Source organism: Toxorhynchites rutilus, chromosome 2 (assembly GCF_029784135.1).
Source record: "Toxorhynchites rutilus septentrionalis strain SRP chromosome 2, ASM2978413v1, whole genome shotgun sequence".
Taxonomy (NCBI): Eukaryota; Metazoa; Arthropoda; class Insecta; order Diptera; family Culicidae; genus Toxorhynchites; species Toxorhynchites rutilus.
The window spans coordinates 572,390-594,850 of NC_073745.1; the positions used below are offsets into that span (position 1 = coordinate 572,390).

General features: G+C 36.5%; 1 protein-coding gene across 1 annotated transcript in view; it reads left to right on the plus strand.

The window, feature by feature from the left end:
* Window positions 1-22,461, plus strand: part of LOC129770778 (zinc finger protein 423 homolog) — a 115,232-nt gene that overhangs the window by 800 nt on the left and 91,971 nt on the right. The window contains exon 2 of the mRNA XM_055773840.1: window positions 16,835-16,978. Within this exon, the coding sequence (XP_055629815.1) occupies window positions 16,835-16,978 (144 nt within the window). The remainder of the gene's footprint in view (window positions 1-16,834; window positions 16,979-22,461) is intronic.

Consider the following 22,461-nt stretch of genomic DNA (forward strand, 5'->3'; position numbering starts at 1 on the left):
ACCAAAAGCCGGGAGATGAAATTGGTGAAATACACCAACCAGAGATCCAAACAGACCGAAGGAACAGGTCGTGTGAGCGCGAACCGGGGTGCGCTGAGAGGTTATACTGGGAATACACATTTTCACAAAATCGAGAAACAGAGCGTAGCATACACTATGCTGGCAAAGAGGGCTCTGAGCTGCTCTGCTGGGGCTGCTTTCTATCAACTGTGGGGGTGGTAGGTGGGTGGTGTTTGATGCTCTCTCTCTCTGTGTATAGGTTGGCATCGATGTGGAGAGCGAGATGAACAATCAAGAAAAAGTAGAATGGAAAACTTGACTATATGGCACCGAAGTGCTTCAGCAACAGCGATGCCACACAAATAGAGAAACGAAAACAGGCTGATACCCACACAGCGATACACACGCGAACGTAGATAGACACAGAAGTTCATGTTTCCCTTGGGAATTTGCTCTGTGCTTGTGTACCACAACGACGGAAAATCCTGACCGTCGTTCCCGTCGTTGCTATTGCTTTTGCCACCATAGTCGTAGTTTGTTAACGGTCGAGAAGCACAATCCACTGTGGGTCATATGTATAGAGAACCAGCACAAGTTGTATGCAGTCCGTTGAGTAAGCCATCTAGAAGTCGTCTGCCATCAATTGTTATTTCGCTTCTGACGAACAAAAATATATCTCGAAATAATATAAATGTTTTCCGGATAATATTTTTGCATTCAGTGGAAAAAGATCCAAAAATTATTAGACGTTGCCCGAACCCGGCGTGAGTGGTTCGATGCATCTAGCTCCGTATAATCCGTATAAAACTTGATTCAACAACATTAAATGTATGTTGAACCATAATTTTATTCCATTTTGTTCGTTTCGTTTAAAAAATAGTGAGAAGATTATAGAGGTAGATTGAACTATTGTGTCAAGAACGGTCGACATTATTGACATAGGTCTACGAAATTATTGATCATTGGATTCGCTAGTTTGTTACTTTGGATGTTATTTAAGAATGTATCGAAATGTTAGTTTAACTCTCTAGTAAATTGTTGTGGTGAGCCTGGAAAGGTGAATAGTTGAAGAGGTTTTTTACAAACATCTGAGAATGGTAGATCCGTGTTCAATTCGCTGGAACAATACTGTGGAAATGTCGGCTAGCCATATGTTGAAATTCTAGTCCTTATTGTCAATGCAGGTACTGTATTGAGTATGCATCCCAAAGGTTTCTCTTCTTTGTATTAGGTTGAGGAAAAAGTAATCCATTATTTTTGGGTGACATTCAAAACTATTTTTAATATTCTTCGGATTGTCCGATTTGGGTCAAATATACACCGTTTTGTTGGAAAATTTGTTGCCATTCTAACGGTAGTTTCACAATGTAGAGACATTCATCATAGAGGTCTTAGTCCTTATTGGCTATAAACTCTAGCGATAGATTTTTACAATCTTCTCTTGATCCCAATTTATAATCACTCTGGTGAATCGCTAGCTTCAAGCGGTCCATTTGTTGACAGTAGAGACCATTATTCAATGTACTGAAAAAAAATTAAATTTAAAAAAAAAAATCACAAAAGTATCGGCAGTATCGACACCATAAACATCAATCACAATTTCAGCAGCCTGGCTTGCAGTTTCGCATTTATAAAATATAAAATGTAAAATGTACCGAATTTTCTTTTTGTTGACCTCCATTGATAACACCCTGAAACTCACAACTGCATGGAACATACAAAAAAACAACAAAAGATTTTTTTTTAGTGTGAAATGCCACCTTTACAACGAGCCTAAATTTGAAATTGTATGATCGATATTGTGCGAGATATTGATCATTAAAGCCAGCCAACGAGAAAATAATGGATAACTTTTTCCCCAACCTAATACACCGCGTTTCACAACTATAGAACCACTCATTTTTTCCTAGTTTCCAGAGATATGTAAGAAGTTGGTTGTATTGAAGTATATAGTGTAGAATATAACAACTATCTTCATTTAAAAGATTTGCCATTTGAACTTCATTGTTGTGTTCAGACGCGAAATATTAAAAAAAATAAAATAAAAATTCCAGTGTTTCATAACTATAGAACCAGATGGAAAAACTTTCACTCCTTTACAAAATTAACGTCAATTTCACATGAATTACAATAAGTTTCTAATTCGTAGGTCACGTTTAATTCTCAATCAGTTCAAATAACACATTCGGGGTGGTTTTGAACAAGTTGCGCCATGTTGTAGCGTGCATTTGGTTCTAAGCAGAGGATACAGCTCGTTTAAGTTTATGAAATAACTCATACTGCTTGTAAGCTGCATCTACTATTCATATGATCACTCCCATAAGTTCCCATAAGTAGGGATTTGATCTGGTAAACAATCTGACCAGTTCAGATTATGAAGAGTCTATCCATGAAACCATATCATGACTTTCCGGATTTTATGAATTGATGCCGAATTACCCAATTATCACATTGTTGTTGATGTGAAAATAGCAGTAAATGATTCTGAAGTACTTCGTTGCATTTGTTCATTCGTGTTGATGGCAAGCTACCTAAACCAGGCCTTTTTGAGACAATTCTCCCCAAACCATAAAAATCCCATCTCCAAAGCTGCTGGTCCAAAAACTAATGGGGAAGCGAAAGCCATGGGTTTCACTATTTCAGGAGAACTTCTCTGATAAAAAGAAATCCAACTTGAATAGAATTTCTTCATACTGGAAAGACTTACGGAACGCGTCATGTATTTTTTCAACTCGTAACTTTACAGGCGCCAGTTTGATGGTTTGAGGGAAATATTTTCAAAGCGGCCTAGTTCAGATAGCTTTTCATCACCACGAATGCACAGTCAAAAGTGCAATGAAGTACTTCAGAATCATTTACTTCTGTTTTTGTATCAAAAACACCATGATAATTGGGTAATTTGGCATCAATTCATAAAATCCGGAAAGTCAAGGCATGGTTCAATGAATATGGGCTTCAAATTCTGGACTGGTCGGCATGTTTACCAAATCAAAACCTTGTCAAGAACTCATTAGGAGTGATCGTACGAATAGTACATGCAGCTTACAAGATTTACATGATTTGATTTGAAGAACTTAAACGAGCAGTATCCTCTGCGTAGAACGAGATATACGCTACAACATGGCGCAGCTTGGTCGAAACCACCCCGAATGGGTTATTTGAACTGATTGAGAACTAACAATGACCTACGATTTAGAAACTTATTGTAATTCATGTGAAATTGACATTAATTTTGTAAAGGAGTGAAAGTTTTTGCATCTGATTCTATAGTTATGAAACACTGGAATTTTTGTTTTTTTATTGTTTCGCGTCGGAACACAACAATAAGGTTCGAATGGCCAGTCTTATAAATGAAGATAGTTGTTATATGCTACACTATAAATTTTAAATCAACCGACTTCTTACATATCTCTGGAAACTTAGAAAAAAATGAGTGGTTCTATAGTTGTGAAACACAGTGTATTATAGAAGCTTCATATTTCAAAGTTTTCACTTGGACCTTGAAAAAGGCCAAATAGCGAATCAAAACTAACTAGCTAACGCAGCGGTTAGCTGGTACAGTGCGGTGACCAGTGTTGCCACAAGTACAGATTTATCTAGAAAGATGCATATTTTTTCGGTTTTCATGGTACAGATTCTGTACGGTGCAGATTACAGATTTTTGTCATGAACCTAACTGTAATAGGTACAGATTTTCATTAGAATGAAATTGTTAAAATTGTTTTATGTTTTTCTGTTACTTGAAATCTCCATAAAAGCACCTCCTTGAATGAATCAAAAATAACTAAACGTATCTGTGAGCAAAAGCAAAGATCGGTTGAATGTATCCTCGTTGGACGTTCGTTTGCAACGAATATATCAGACTGCTTGCTGAATACTACACCCAAAATAATATTTAGCACATGTTTTGTCATCCCGATGTATTACATCAAATGAACCAAAAAATAGAAAATGTCATGACTCTCAAATACTGAAAAAAATATTTTATAATATACATGATATAGCAATATAAAATCAATAGGAGCGAGCGAAACATCGCAAATAAGCACGCATTAAAGCTTTTCGCATACTTTGCCACATACACGGCCCAAATCGAGATGGATATAGATTCACGTTTATGCTCTCCTTTTTACTCTTAGAAAACGCTTTCCAACTTGATTTTATAAAGAGGTGTATCATATTCACGCATCTATACAACAGCACCAGTAGCTATGTGGATAGCGTTGTCGTGTAATTCCAGCCGGCCTTGGTTCTTGAACTCCGTTGACATCGTTTGGACTTTTTTCTTGAGTGCAAAAATGATGATGAAAAATAGATGTCTGCTCCCACACATACAAACATTTTATAGCTTTTGAAACAGATGTTTTCATTTGCTCATTTCACCCTTCGTGACACGAAAACGATTTTTTCTGCCGGAGATGAAATGCTAGTTTTGGTGTAATAATCTCTAAAAATTTAATTACTGAACCTCTCTTGCTTTTTGGGTGTATATTTCGCTTGAACTGGATCAACAGTATGAATCGTTTGTTTCTGGCTGAAAATCCTGAAATTGAATTGCTACGTGAAGAGCAGAAGGACTTTTCTTCAATGGTTTTTACTAATATCTGCGATAATTCTAGCGTAGGATAAATTTTCAATGATAATACTTCTGAACTTTAAAATCATGATGCAAATAATACGAAAAAAAAAAAGATTCTATTTAAATAATCCTTCCCTCAAGGCTGCTCTCAGAAACCTACCAAATCTTTCAAGCATTAATGTAATACCGAGAGCTCAGCCAGGTTTCAACGACAAAGATTTACAAGAACTGGTGAACGAATTCCGTTTTCCCCGTGTCCATTTTTAAAGAAAAAGAATATTTGCAGGATTGGTGAACAAAAATATAATGTCTCAAAAATTCTTACTATGCCTCACTCCTCGGCAACCGTTGAGCGTATTTTTTTCAGATTATAACAACAGAAAAGGCGGTCTTCGTAGCCATATTGGTTGCGCGTTCGCTTACTAAGCGATCGATCGTGAGCTCAAAACTCGGGGCCCTCAATTAACCATCTTTGTGTTGTTATAGAATAACTACGTCCACGCAAACAATCATCAGCGATGGAGATCGATCCACGGTCGGATGGAGATCGATTCATCCATACAACTATTCTGCTCTGCAAGAAACATCGGGCTGTGGTGCTATTGATAACACAACAATGATCATATTAACTGTCTCCGCTGTCCGGTGGTCTAACTGAACAAGGGAAGAACAGAATGAATACTATTACGCCTAAATGGCTACGGTGTAATGTATCATATGCAATCGTATAGAAGGAATACTCTTACGCCTAAAAAAGCTACTGTGTGATGCACAATTCAAGAATACGATAAAACATGTAAACATGTACACGATTAAAAATCCGACTCTGTTACAGTTAAAATGCTAATGAACCTAAACAAACAAACAAATGGGATAAAAAACAACAACAGGAAAGCAAATCAAACATAACCGAATCATCAAAAAAATGAACGTGCATAATATTTGTTTGTTCTAATAAAATAGATTTAACAATGCAAAAAATATTTTCAATGGTACAGATTTTTTAAAAAAGGACAGATGCGAAAGATTTCAAGCCCTTACGGTACAGATGAAAATGTGGCAACACTGGCGGTGACAGGTGATTGTATATTTGTTCGACCACCACCACTAGGTACCACATCACTAATAAACAAAACTCTATACTATGGTACCATTCTGAACCATATTTCGGACAACATTATATTTCGGACACTTTGTTCTAAGAGTTTGAAATGCTTAATGCACTGATGATACAACTAGAAAATTAATATTACAATTGCTTCTTTAGAGTAATCCGTTGGTTTCACTATCACTTCATTTGAGAATTACATTTGAATTATTACATAGTAGGAAAAAATCCAACAACACTTCTCATCATCGTTTGTGTTTGACGTTTGTTTAGCGTGAGCACGTAGAATTTACCCCTTCATCAATATTTAAATTTATCTCGTGTTTCATCAGTTCTCATCATCGTTATCAGGTTACTGTGATTGCTTGGTAAGTGTTCCGCTGTTGACTATACCCAGGTTTTTTTTACGCGGGGGATACGTACCTCGCAAAAAAGGCGTAAAAAAACCACGTTAATTGGAAAATCCGCGTAAAAAAACCAGTTCACCTAAAATCTACGTAAGCATCGTAATAGAGTGAGGCACTAATTTCCGTCATGAGCGCTAAGCTTCGCCGCAAGCATTGATTACCGTCATATGCTCTGACGGAGCATGAAGCGAAATGTGAGCGGAGTGAGAGATGTAATATTGCTCTTGTCTTTTTTTACGCGGTACCGGTACGTAAAAAAACCGCGTTAATTGGAAAATCAGCGTAAAAAAACCGCGTTAATTGGAAAATCCGCGTTAAAAAAAACATCGCAAAAAACCTCGAAAAAAAACCACGTAAAATAAAAACTTGGTGTATAAAATATAATCAAGTGTAATGTAATTTTCGTTAAAAAAATTACAAAATAAAGTGTCCGAAATATGAATTCAATCTTTTCGAAATTTGATTATTTTTTATAAATAGTGTCCAAAGTTTGATTCTTATTCGGTTGATATAAAAGCATTTTATTCAATGATTTTTTAATGTTTTTGATCAAATAGGTACCAAAGTAGAAAGCTTGAAAGGATATTGAACTAATTTATTGAAAATATCAACCAAATAATACCTGTGCAAAAAGTTGAGATCTGTTTTCTGCATCATACGCCTTAAGCGCTTGAAATATGATTCAGAACGGTACGTATGAAATTATGATTATTGGGAATAACTGTTCTTGATTAAGGTCGGTACTAGAAACGTCACAACAGCAACAAAGTTAGAACATTATTTATAGAAAAGCCTTTTTATGAAAGGATTCCTTTCATGATGTTGGAGAAGCTAATCACACGTAGAGACGCGACTCATAAGGTGTCCGTCAGTAGATGTGGAATCAAAACTTTATACGCATATCTCATTGTAATCAAATGTATATGTACCGTTGTCTTGGAAATTGGCGAATTTTCAGTAAGCACAGTCGTGATAATGTCCGTATCCGTCGTTGCTGGGCGACCACTGCGGTCTTCATATTCCAACTCAGAATTGCCAACTCTAAATTCCATAATGCTTGATGCTTGAGAATTTTCCAAGTGCTTGCGCAAAATCAATTCACGACGTTATTTTTAAGGTGACGCCATTTATTCCAATTTTCGAAAAACTTACAGCGGTAAAAATACAGTGTAAACAATATACTCTGAACTACTTTTACACAAATTTTCAAGAGAAGATACTTAATGGGTAATAACAAATTAAAACTTGCTCGATCATGGATTATTCCACTATTTGAATACGGTGATATACTTTACGCTAAATCAATGAATAAAATTTCGTAGATCTACGTCAACAATGCGTTTTTTACGCTAAATCAATGAATGAAAATTTTCGAAAATTACAATTGTTTTCAATTCTATTACCAGATTTGTGTATGGACTTAATAGATTTGACCATATCTCAGAATTTTCTAAATTAATACTCAACTGTAGTTATAGTGAATATTTGAATTTTCGAACGTGCACAATGACTTTTAAAATTCTAAAAAACGCCCCAAAATACTTGGAAAACTTTTTCGTTACGTCATCACTTCCACGACCTCATAATTTGCTACTTTCAAGGTGCGAAACAAATATTTTAAGAGTTTCCATCGAATGTCGAGCAATAACGCTATATTCAAAAGAGATTGTAAAAAGCATGTATGTAATTGAGTTCACTATAGAAAACGAAAGTAATATATACTTTGAGATGCATTAGAAGGCTATTTGTATTGTTAATTTTTATAGGAATAAATAAATAATAATTTTGTACAGCGTTTTTTCCGTGATGCAATTTGATGTGGGATACCCTTTATACTTTTCACATAACACATGGAAAATGAGGAAGAAATGTCTCTATGGGTTTACTGCAAATATGGATCAAAACTATTGTGTTGCCCAAGCTTAGTTCTTGTCTTGTCTAAAAAGCGGAAATCTATTAAATTAAAAGGGGTTATGTCCAAGGTACAAACGCATTGTTGACGTAGATCTACGAAATTATGTTATTCGATTCGCGTGTTTATTGATTCGGATATGATTTTAGAATGCATCGACATTTTAAAAATAACTCTTTCATAGGTGACCTTGAGAAGGGCCGATGGTTCGCGTGGTTTTGAAGAAGCAGTTGAAGATGGTTGATTGATTCATTCATTCTTACGCTCGCGACAGACTGGCTATGTATCGCAATGTGGAGGCAATCTGGCGTAGTGGTAACATCCGTACCTCTCATGCTAACGGTCACGAGTTCAATTCCAACTCCCGATGTTCTTTCGAAATGAAAAAAAAAAAAAAGTGTCGCAGTTTGTTTGCACGTATTGCACTGAGTATTCATCTCTAACGCTACCGTGGCGGTCTTTTTTGTAGTTGACATACACACTTGGTCACAGGCAATTATTTATTTGTTCCACCATCACAATCATTCCACATTTCTTAACCTCTCCAAAATACTTTTGGCAACGCATAAAAAAACAAAAAAAGTGTGCCACTAGGGCTTTGTATCGAGTATTTTTAAATTCGAATATCTTTCGTTTGAACTGTTTTGTTTTCAAACATCTTATTAGCCAAACGATTGAGATAGGAAATGGAAAAATCGAACTCGATCGAAATATAATTTTCGAACGATGTGTAAATCCGTCGGAATATAGAATCGAAGTGGATATCAGTATTAGGAAAGAATGCTATCTGCCTGCTAGCTGGAGCGAGAGTGTGTTTTTGAAATCGCGAATTACTTATACCCAATAATTTGAAAATGGGCTGGGCTTAAAGTGCAATATTTTCACTTTCCTCATTGTCCGTTCACTTTTGTAAGTTCACCGTATTTGGATTTCGAGCCACGATTTAAGCGCGTTTCATGCGCAGTAGTATACAAATGTTGTACCTTGCTGATACATTAGTTGCCCGTTATTGACAGCACAAATTGATAGGAAAATGGGAATGCAATACACAATATATCAAGAAATTGTTAGAGAACTTTCGATTCTTTTGGTTTACGCGAACCATCAAAATGCGTTCGCCGCAAAAAAAAAGTTAAAAACTGAAAAAATTAAATTGATTAATAATGATAAAAAATTGACCAGTTTTCTGATGTGGCACTCTTACTGAAAGATGCACTCCTACGTAAAAAAAATAAACCTTTTTGCAACGATATGTTTGAACAAGCTCGGTGAAAATCTCGGTCGTTTTGCTTGCTCTGCCCACAGTATGGCACCATTCTTATGCGCCGAACTGCTCATAGAACCTTTCACAGCGAGTGTCGTTGGCTGTAAATAAGTAATGAATGAACGTAGCTCAAGAAAGGTGATAAAAAACGGCAGTGCCTTGGCCTTATTGGCCACATTGAATTGTCCTTTTAATTACCGCAATCTATTCTTGCCGGTCACGAAACGGATTACGTTGATCTAACCGATGGTGATTAATAGACACCGTTCTGGATATAGAACGGATTAAACTATTTATATTATTTATGTTTATGGGATTATCTATTATAGATTCGATGTTGGTATAGCATACGACTATCATTGATTTCCTTATTACGGTACTATCGAACCAAAAGAGCTGGATGTAAGATGTGTTCCGGTAGTTTTTGTGAAACTAACTGCAATTAGTTCATTGAGAATGTTGAGTATTTTCGACTTATGTCAATCAATGTGTACTAGTTAAAAATCTAGGAATTATTTCTAATAGCCTCTACAAAATGTTACTGCGAATCTGTCGCTACTTTACGTTAGTCACGGTACGTTGGTTTCTACCGCAATGTTCTGGCACTATTATTACCAACTTTTTACACTATGGGTGGCAGAAGGAATCAGCTCAAAGTGTTCACGTTTATACTTTTCCCGAGGTGAAAAGCGAAAAATGTTCACCCTAAAGCTAACTAGGATTGATTGACATCCGGCAAAATGCCATTAAGTTTTGTCGCCCCTACTGTTGAGTGTTCGGTTGGTTGGCGCGCAGTTTCGCCATGAGCATCGGTAGAGTTGCTCCCGGTGTAAGATGACCTATATTTCAGATATCTATTTTATGTTTACTCCCACAGCACGGCATTTTTTCCCGATTCGCCCTGGCAGTTCAATGTCCACAGTGATGACCCAAGTTATCATTTTGCCGCATAGCCCTTTTTTCGGGAATGAGAATTGTCCAGTGAACGGAACTGTTTCACGGAACATTACTCCGACGGTACAGCAGCGCTCACATTGCATATCGTTCGAGTAACACCGTGCCAGATTCCATATATCCATTAATTTTTACAATTTTAAAAGGGTCCCTTGTGACCGTTTGATTTGTTTTCCCGCGCTCTCGATTCATTTATTACATTTTTATTATGACTTGATCCAGTGCTGTGAGTTCCTACTGCTGCTGCTGCTACTGCTGCCGGTACGGACGATACATGGACTTTCCATTTCTCCGCTCTTCACACTCGTCCTGGTCAACACGGAACGGCACCAGTAGTGTTGAGCTTCAAATTCAAACCGAGCAGGAAGGGAGGAAACCAGGATGATTGCAGCAACGTGTGCTGAGACGCAGATTTGGGTTTCAGCGGAACAAATACAATACACAAGATATTTGCTCCCAACTGTACGCTACCCGGCGTTTTTAGTGCTTATATTATGTTGAGGTCGGCGCGAATTTTGTACAACTATGCTCATGAAATTTGTTATGATATTTGAAAATTGTAACATTAAAATTTATTTATGGCTCATTGTTTTCTTACAATTAAAAATTTGTTTAGGCTACGTATTCTTATTTTTGTTTCTTCTTATTCTTATATGGTACTAACGTCTTGACGTAGTATTACTTGCGTCATTTTTATTGGTACTCAGTTGAGATTTCTATACCAAATAATCCGCCTTGAATGCATTCTGAGTGGCAAGTTCTAGAATGCGCGTGACCACAGTGCAACGGAAATTTCATTGACGAAATTTGCCCCGACTAGAACTATAGAACTTGAATAAATTGCTAATACACTGTTGAGTAATCAAAAGTAACTGAAAAATAAAAATGAACCAAATCAATAGTTTACTGGAGATAGATATGCACATATTTAGGGTGCGCTAGGCCTAACTGACTAACTGACTGCTGTAATTATGTATGCATTCTGAAAAATCGGAGTTGAGATTTTAATATTTCCGACTGCGTTTTGTACAATGAACCTAGAAGACTCCAGAAGAACAAAAAAGATAATTGATTTGACATACTAGATTCTACTACACATTATAATCGCATATGAAATTGTCACTGACTTTATCTGCTTTTATGCCATGTGCAATATGTGTGTATAAGGGGTTGTCAAGGGGTTGAATGTCATTAATTGCACTTCAAAGTAAAATATTATTCCGAATTGGTTTTGATGAAATTTCGAACATTTCTTCGAATACAACTCATCGTATTCTAAACACTTTGTTGGCTAACCTGAGCGGCCATTTTGTTCCATCATCTTCTTCTTCTTCTTTGTTTTTAAGAGGCTTTAAACTTTGCAGTTCATTCGCCTCTAATCCATCATCTTTTCATCCCAAGTCATCTCTACACTCTTCTTCATCTTCCGTTTGACAATTGCCCAATATTTTTCAATTTGGCGGGATTGAGGGCTGTTGGGCGGATTGATGTCTTTTTCGAAGAAATCCTTCGCGATGTCTCGAGACCAGTGTAATACTTCTCCGCTGTAGCGACAGCTTACAAAATTCAAAACTTTGAAGGTACATTGTGAGCTTTAATGTACGGAAGAATATGTTTTTTCAGGCACTCGTGCATGTACGTTTTGAAATCCGTAGTCTTGTTTGTCACGAAACTCCGTTTTTTTTTATCCGCAGCTGCAAATGCCTTACTAGTTCATAATCTTTCTTGTGAATGTGATGGTAAAAACGCATTTGAACTTGCCAGGGACATTACCTCGACCAGTGGCTGTATAGAACTTTTTTATGGGAAGCTGCCCATAATCCATATTCACGTACGTTTTGACGTCCATGAGGATGCATTCTTCGTTCTTCGTAAAAACCTCATTCTTTAACTTCCGGGCAAGTCTTTTTGCCTCTAGATTCTACTTCAGTGTTCTGTTCAGTTGCTTACTGGCCGTAAAGGATCGAAATGTTACAAGCAGACGTATCCTTATGATGGTGCTTTGGTTTGCATTGAATTTCTTGGCGAAAATCCGACAGTTTGCTCAACTCCTTCAAATGCACTACAGTGCTTGTGCTTGTGCTTAGAAGTTGGAATGGCAGAGCCCGAGCGGCTACAACGAACCATCGTAGTGGAACATGCGGTCGTCAACTGAATTGGAAAGTATTGAGAACCTGCAACTCCGCTGCCGCTCCGTCTGTGAGTAGGATTTAGTTTTTACCGAGTAGGTAATCAACCGCACATGACATTGTAGTAAAGTGTCGTGACCAAAACTCGCACTCAGAGGTTGTATGACCAAGGACATCTGCTCATTGATAATAAAATTTACATGAAAATGGATTTCGGAATTTTTGTCACAAACAAAACAATGGACTCGAAGTAGTACAAAGAAGAATGCCTCAGGAAGGCGTACTGCCTTTCATAAAAACACACGAAGCCAATGACCAGTGTCTGGTTAAACTTGCTAAAGGGATTGATAGGGTAGGGCGGGGCTAGTTGGTCATTTTTGAAAAAAATCGGTTATAACTTTGTAGTACGAAGTTTTGCGTTAAAATGTTATGTACCACAATGAAGCTTACCTTTTACCCTTTTAATGAAAAATAACCAGAGAATCAATTATTTGACATTTTTCTTTTATTGAACGTCTTTCTATTTCAGAATAAATTGACCAACTAACCCTACACACGGGGTAAATTGGTCAATAATAGACATGTTATGTTTTGAGCAAATAATAAGCGTTTTTCCATTAGAAGTTTCTTCCATTATAAATAAATTAATTAAATCAAAACAAAAACAGTTAACTAATATCATGTAGCAAGTAATAAAACAAATTGATGAAAATCTTATCTTCTTTGTTTTTAAGAGGCTTTAAACTTTGCAGTTCATTCGCCTCTAAGTGATGAAAATTTCAAATTATCATCGTTGAAAATTAGTCAGACAATCTTTTCTAGCGATTTCGTCTCTCTTCCACTTTTTGACGAACCAGAGATGTCAAGTTTGAAGACATGTCTTCATTTTGAAGACATTTGATTTTGTGAAGACATTATCAAATATGTGAAGACATTTCAGTATGATAGCGTACGCGAATTTTTAGAAGATATTATTTCCATGGAATTCTAACTATTGGCCGAAAATATCGTCAAAAAAGTAGGGCTTTAGTCTCAGCGATCGAAGCGGTCCGAATACATATTTTCTCTGGAAGACATTAGATCATTTGCGCTCGAAAATTCGAATGATTTTGACTTTGAATTTCTATTATTTTGGCCCTACCATACAATAGATTAACCTAGATCTTTCAAACGACCACTTCACAAATCGAAGGTCTTCCGGTTACATGCCTTTTCTACAATTAGTTTCATGGATATGGTTTGTGTTACAACCAAAATTTTAAAGCTAAAATAAACAAATAGAGTTATCACAGTTCCGTTTTTGTGTGAAGAACTTTCCTCCGATATTATGATGAAGACATTTTCTCGTACCATGTCATGACTTTGAAAAAAATCACCTGGCATCCCTGCGACGCACAACCGCTTGCATTCTTGCTTGCATTTGTTTTGACATTTGTACCGTTCGCCCCAAAGTATATGGAAAGAGCCTCCAGGTATGCTACATTACTCAATGCATTATTGTGAGTTCTGATATTCAATGTAAGCGTTTATTACATTTAATGAAAATTTTATAACAAAAAATATAAAAATGACAATTATATTGCAAGTGGTTTGTGTGGTGGTTGTCTCGTTTCAAATACACTGGATTTAGCAGTAAAACATATGCCTTCTATATTTGTTTATAGCTTGCGTAATGAAACACAGCATACCTGAAAATTTTATATGCGTTGCTCTCAAACGATCAATTTGTGTTACCAACTAGCTCCTCTATATATAAAAAGAATATTCATGAAAATTCAACAAAAATAATTTTAAAAGCGATTTTCATTAACACTTAAAGCTAATGCGTACAATAAAGCTTTGTTTTACGTTTATGCCGATTTTTTCATGGTTATTGACCAGTTTTAGGACACATCTTATAATGCGCAAACCGTGAATGATTTTTGGCGAAATCGGAACCATGTCCGTATTTTTTAACCTACTTAATAAAAAAAAATTCCGTTTTGCTTATTTTTTTTGCAATTCGCTAATTTTCATGCATAGATCGCTAATTTTTTGAACGCTCAGATTCCAAGATATCGTCACTGACCAACTTACCCATATGACCAACTAGCCCCGCCCTACCCTACTACATATGATTGTATGTTGGTAATTTCATCCATAGCTTTACCACTATAGAGAGTCTTCGTAGCATAATTGGTTGCGTGTCCGCTACTAAGCGAACGATCATGAGCTCATAGCTCAGGGTCCTCAATTGACCATCTTTGTGTGTTATTCTAGCTACCCAGCAAACATTAAATCGCATAACAAGCGTATATATAACATCATATGCCCTAAAATTTGGTTGGCATATAATGCGCCTAATTGGCATATGCATGCAAAAGTGGAGGCCATATACATACATGGCAAATGCTTACCGAATTTGTTTGGATGAATATGCAACTTTGACCGGCTATAATAGCGATTATGTTGGAATTGAATTGCGATCTAATATCAATATATTCATGAATTGTCAAAGCACCAAATACGACTTTTGTCACACTCATATACGATTTATTACAGAAATATTTATTATAGCCTCACGAATCGTCATTTTTATACATGAGTATTTATGTTTGTAGAAATTAAAATTGTTTGATTGACTTGTGTTGGGAGTGGAATATGAATGTTTAAAATGGCACAGATTGATGTTTGGTGAAAACTGCTCCGATGCGGGTTCGAACTCCGGTCGTCTGGATTATCTTCCACCAGCTATCTCGCGCTGCTATCTGAAATTTGATTCGACAGCGGTTAAAACTTTCGAGTGCATCAGCCTTTCATTAACATTTCAATATGATGTAATATGTTCTTTATTAGGATCTAACATGATTTACTGTTTCATGATTTTCTTCAGCATGCAACACGATTTACTACAGTACTGAATCGATTAAAATTATACGCTTATACGACTTATACGACTTATGATGCGGATTAAATATATTTTACGACAATGTACATCATAAAATTGATGTTTATTATACCGAATTGCGACTTAATTTGATAATGGTATATGAAATCGAATTTTTACATTTTATACGATTTCAAATATACACGATACATACTTTGATTGATATTATATGCGATTATGATTTATTCGGATTTCTTGTAAGACTTGGCAAGTGCAAAATTATACGATTTAATGTTTGCTGGGTACTACGTCCGCTCAACAATCATCATGTGACGGTAAGCCCAGTCGGTTACCGCTCACATTATGGGCTGCTGAATCGGTAATTGGTGCAATTTACACAGCAATGGAAGCTTCATATAAATTGCTAAATGAGCCTAATAAAATGAACAGATGGGATAAAAAAAGCTTTATTATAGTATACGAGGTCTGTTAAAAAAGTATCGCGACTTTCGAATTTACGCGGGTTACGTGTGTTCAATTCTAGATTTTTTGTATCATTAATTTGTTACTCATGTCGCTCACTTATGTTGACAAGTATGGCTGTTTTGAATGTTCAGTCAATTTTTGACAACTGCTTTTCTTACACGTGTTTTAGTTCATCTTTGATTTTTACCTATTGCAAAAATGTATCAAAGAATCTGTATCAAATTTTGTGTGAAAAACAAAATAAAGTGCGCGAACACATTCCGAATGTTGATGGTGACCATAGCCATAGCCGATTTTACTTCAGCACTACGAAGGGATTTATCTAGAAATAGGCAATAGGCAAAAATCAAAGATGAACCAAAACATGAATGTGATTGTTTTGAGATATGTTAACAGTGCATTCAAAATGTTATTTTCTCTTAATAGTTAATTTTCCAACAACTTTGTCAAATATTATAATTTAAGCAGACATTTGGATTTTGAGTTACTATTTTCTGAAAAAAAGATCAATGATTTTTAATACGCCCCTTTAAAAAATCAATCGTAATTTCAATTGGTCCTATGATAATGAAATTTGTGATTTTGGATTGCTATCATCATAAGTACCAAATTACAATGAAATCGAAGAGGTTACTTATAGTTTAAGTCTGTTAACTGATTAATGTAGTTTGATGTGATTGGGGCATACGTCTAGCGCTATAAATAAGGATATTTTTTTTTATTAAAATAGTATTTCTAAAAAATTAGAAAAAAATATTTTATTCGATTTAACTGATTTTTTAGATCTATTATTTAAAACAGTAAGACAATTAATCTAGTTCTAAGTTTCCCCAATGAAGTTATTACAATCAAGGAGGATATAATAACAATTGAAAATGTTTTTGAATGATTTTTAATGCATTTTAAACTCTGCCCCTGAACGAACAACCACGTATAATACTCACAGCGAAGGTGAACGTCTACCACCAACTCGAGATAATAGCACAAACAGCTCATTTATTAGCTAGTAGGATCAACTGAGATTACAGCAATTTGACCATCAGCTTTTGAAATTCAGTCATGTCATGAGCACACCCCAAGATTTTTCCCGCGCCAAAAGCCGTTAGTGACGCTGTGCTTTTAATTCCAGATGACGACGATGACGAGGGAACGGGTGAAAATCGTGAAGCTGGACTTTTGCACGTCAACGATAACAGTGAGAAGGAAAATGATATGCCAGACAGTTACACCGACGAGGAAGAGGATGATGATGGCGATGAACCGGAAAATGGAGGTAGGTTCGCAACATGTTATGGGAAAAGGCTCCACTCCACTCCACAGCCATGGTTTCGCTTTAAGAAAATCGAAATCTTTGTCGTGAATAAAACCAATTTCTTGCTCAAGAGACTGAACCTGACTCTGTTTTCTGTGGAAGTCTCATTTTTACGTAGCGATTCAATTGGGAATTCTCACAGCAATACATTTCCGGTCACTAGAGAATACAGTTTGCCTCCACAGTTTCCTTCCTTAAGTTTCACTGGGCTAAGTTTCATTTCAGACGAGAAAACGTAATTCGCGTCGCTGTTGTAGTGTTTTGGCCTGCCTGTGTGTTTATCCTTCGCTTTTCTGTGGAGCACATGGTCCTCGTGGGGCAAGAAAACGAACGTCTCCTTGGCAACGGCGTCTCGTGGGAGATGAACTTTCATATAAAATGAAATTCGTTCTTCGTGAGAAAGAAAGTAGTTGAGCATATATGAAGTAACAACATATCCATTACTTCTTTCAAAACGCATAGAAAGTTGCAACTTGAGGTTCTCGTGTGCTATGTCGAAAGGCAATACTATTGCAATTTTATAATTCAAATGTCAGACATCATTTCGCTCACTCCGAAGAGCACAAAAGTCACGGCAGCCAACTGCCACACGTCTTGAAGGCTCGAGAGAATTACCTTAAGCAAATATTCCATCAAACGTCTGGCTGGTGTTGGCTGAGTAGTGTGACGTGAATGCATATGTATTTTTCTTTTTGGTTGTTCATGGTGAAGAAATCAGAAAAAAAATATCCACGAAACGACGAAACAAAGAACAAGTAAAGCAAGACAACTGATATTGACACATCCCCAACAGATTGGTGGCGCTGTCGAGAAGAGGGAAACATCTCTCGAGGATTAAACACGTTGGAGTTTACGATGTGATTATAGCTTTACACTTTATTCGATATGTTTTTTTTGAACTAAGCTTAATCATTTGTTTTAATCCTATTCTTTGGAACTAGTAAGAATCTAGAATATATGGTATGTGGACTGAACCTCGATAAATCATACAAGCGAAGTACACACCATGAAATGTAATACTTGATGCTTGAGATATCTGACGTCTGAATACTTGATATAAATTCATGAAATTTATTTTCCGATGTGTTCCCTTAAAGACAAATTGTTCAGCGCACAAGTCGCACAACACCCGAATTCGTGCAACACCCAGTCAAATCGGGGCAAACTAGTCAAATCGCAGCCATCGCAGGTAACATTCCCGGTGAAGTGACAGGATATCGATTTCTAAAACACATATAATTCGTCCAGGAGGCAGTGTATTCTGTTTATACTTTTATTGGCATACAAAAAAGGTGTTTAGACAGACGCTAAGCCTCGCCATAGTTCACAAGGATTGCGCTTGTATGACGATGTTCCTCAAGGGAAATCGAACCTGGTTTGCTGTTGACGCGCATCGGGTCGAATGCTATTGAGCGGGGCGCGCCTTTTGCTGCTAGCTTTTTTATCCTGCTCTGTACTTTTTCCACCGAGCTTTATGAATACATGAACACGTGTGAGAGCTTATTTTGCAGTGTATAGGACCCATCATTTATGTGCTCCGCCACCACTACTCGATTTGACTGAGCCGCTTTTTTTCGCTCAATCTCTTTTCGCTATTCGGTTGCCGTTGTTATACATTTTTGATATTTTCACTCTAAAACATAGTTCGCCCTGGGACCTTGGAGACCATAAGAAGAATAAAGTGAGGGAGGCCCCAAACATCACACAACAACAATGGCAACAGTAGTGCGGAATAATATGGAGATGATTTTAGATATAAATATATTGAGTTGGAACAATCTTTTTTCCCTGGTCGCCACCGACGTTCCAGTATCACAGTCCTATTTATAGAGCAGCAGATCTTCCCCGCGCCCCGCTCGATTTTGTGCTGTTCGGTTTATACTTTATTAGAGAAGAACACAGGAGCCACCGTGCAAAAACCTGGCCTGCCTGGCTATGACCGTTGAGCAGAGTTCTGCAGCTTCCACGGAGTTTGTGTATACATTCTGGGAATTGATGTTTCTCAAAGTAAGAATTATATTGTTGAGAGCTCTGGTGTTTGGTGGTCGATTGAAGAACGTTCGGGGTGCTGTTAGTCGGGAGTTATAAAATAAGTTTCCAACTTTTCACACTTCTCTTGTCTCCGTTGCTGGCGGTGGCTGAATTTGAATACAATGTCCAGTTGTCCCGAGATTCTTGATGCCCAGAACGAAAATATATGCATCTTATATGTATGAGTGTATTTGTTTGTTAAACTACTTTTTGCACTATATATTCCATGGTAGAAGTTTCACTCGTGAGAATTAAGAGGAACTGACCGATCCGTGGAAGTAACCACAGCCTTCGCCTTGGTTTTTGTCTGTTCAAAACTTCTTATAATTATAGAATTATATTAATCTCTGACTCTGTATGAGATTATGCAGACTCGGAAATATGAAACGATTAATTGATTGTGACACATTTAGGCAGAATGAATCCGTCATCAAATTCGTTTCTTATCTGATCCGAGAACAATATTTGAGCACGTGATTTTGCTGTCGAATGTTATTTGACTCCAATTCAGAACGTTTATTTGACCTTTGGACGAATAGTGACGACCTATTTATTATATTATTATATATTATATATTTTTATATCATATATTATATATATTATATATATATTATATATATTATATATATATTTATTATTTATTATATATAATCCTATTTTTTGAGCCACACTTTGAATCGAGAGGTCCGGGTTTCCTCCAAGCATTTTCTTCGCCTTTCTGTGAAATCACAGTACAATTCGCACGTCCAATATTTATGACATTTTTTGGTTTTCTTTCGATAGTCCTACATATTGAGGGTGCAAACTGAAAAACAGAAAATCGGTCGTATCGCTAAAATTGTTGTACAATTTCGAGCACTTAGGCGTGGTGCGCAAATTACGTAACGCTAAAAATCCAGATTTTGGACCTCTCTTTTGGATATTTCGAAAGTTGACAGAAGTTTGAACATTTCCAGATTATCGGGGATAAAAATCTTGAATGAACCATGAGACCTTTGGATTATATTTATGTTGCGGTTTTAATCAACGAGAGCACCGATAAAAAAGCAACTCATCATAATTTCAAGTTATATTCGTTCCCATGACAACCTAGCACTTGCATGCAACGTTGCCAAATTAACTCTCAACATTAACATGCATTGCTCACTGTCTAGAGTAACACTGAAACACTGAAATTACGGACTTCGGCGATGTGATTGATTTTACTTTTTACATTTGTACCTGATATGTTCCCGAAAGACGTAATTATGTAAAAATAACGCAAGTAATTCGGCATACAGTGATCGAATGCTAGTGTAATTCAACTAGCCGATAAATATAATCAGTGACATTATGAGCCAACTCTATAAGTTGACCTGAACGGCATCTCGTTCGTTTGGTTTATTTAGAGCAGGGATCCTCAAAAAATTTTGGACAAGAGACCCCTTTTCCAGAATGCAGTGATACCATCGACCCCTATAGCCAAATTTCGTTAAAAAATTTATCTTTGTCTTATTCATACAAAATCCTTATAAATTCATAAACTTTGCGGTTAATTTGGTGAGACATTCTTTTCTCAAAAATAGACATAAAATCCAATAAATATAAATTAAATTTATTTTTAAATTTTAAAATTTTTTTTATTAAATTAATTTATTAAATAAAATGAAAATTACAACAATAATACTTTCTACTAAAAATATTAGCCATTATTATAAAAAGTCGGTTGACGTAACACAGCCTATACAGTATTTTGAAAGTTTCAAATAAAAACTTGTGTCAATGAATAGGGGTCGATTTTTAGACCTCGTTACCCCCAAAATCAGTTTTCCTTTATGGGATATCCTTGGGAAACTGATTTCAACCCCAAGGTGTCGATATCGACCACTTTGAGAATCCCTTTGAGTCATACAAATTAAACACAAATTTCTGCATTACTCGAGAATTATTCAAGCAAATGAAACCAAAATGGGCATATTGAGGTATTAGGGTGCAATAAATGTTTATATGGTGATTAGACTCTCCACCCTCTCTCTAAAGGGGGCTGCCATACAAATGAAACACAAATTTCTGCATTACTCGGAAATTAATCTAGCCAATGAAACCAAAATGGGCATATTGAGGTATTAGGGTGCAATAAATATTTCTATGGTGGCTAGACTTACCACCCCCTCTCTACGAGGGGGCTGCCATACAAATGATACACAAATTTCTGCATTACTCGAGAATTATTCAAGCAAATGAAACCAAATTGGGCATATTGAGGTGTTAGGGTGCAATAAATGTTTCTATGGTGGTTAGACTCTCAACCCCCGTCTCTAAGGGATGGGGGGGCTGCCATACAAATGAAACACAAATGTCTGCATCATCGAGAAAATTTGATATGTGGAGGTTTTAGGGCGCAATAAATGTTTCTATGCTGGTCCGACACTCCACCCCCCTCTTTAAGGGAGGGCTGCCATACAAATGAAACACAAATTTGTACATTCCTCGGGGATAATCAAGCTAATGAAACGAAATTTGCATATGGAGGTTTTAGGGTGCAATAAATGTTTTTATGGTGGTTAGATACTCCTCCCCCTCTCTTAGGGGGTGCTGCCATAGAAATGAAACACAAATTTCTGCATAACTAGAAAACTAATCAAGCAAATGGAGCCAAATTTGGTATGTGAAGGTTTTACGGGGTACGAAACGTTTCTGTGGTGAATACACTCCTCCCCGCTCTCTAAGGGGGGTTGCCATACAAACGAAACACAAACTTCTGCATAACTCGAGAACTAATCAAGCACAATTTGGAATGTGAGGGTTTTTGAGTATGAGAAATGTTTCTATAATGGTATGACACCCCTCCAAACATGACAATTGAAAATTTTCGGAAAACTCTGAAGGAAAAAGGGAAATTCGGAAAATTAAATTCCCTTATGTTCTACAATTACATAGTGACAAGTGCTGTTAGTCCATTTGAAGTTTGTGCTAGCGAAATTGATCCTTGTTCGAAACTGGTAATGGATTTTAATGTGATGAAACGCACTCCTATATCTTCTTCTATCTATACCAAAAAAAAAGGATCGCCGGATGCGTTGATAAGAGCAGAACACGAGGAAGGAATTGTCCGATTTAGCAATTTGCAAGTGGTTGAAAAATCTTGAACGAGAATTGTGTCTGAAAATAGTCTGATATTATAATGATGAGTTTTGTTAGAAATACTAGGAATGTTATAGTAAAAGGTAAATTCGACGGGGTCGATTAAAAGATCAATCAATGCACAGTTCTGTGATTGGACCAATGAACTTGCTCATAGTACGAAAACGTAAATGTTTGAAGGTATTGATAACAAAAAATAAATTTTGGCCGGGACGAAGTTTGCCGGGTCAGCTAGTAAATAATAAACAAAAGAAAGAGCAATAATTCTACAAGTGACGACCAGAGAGCTT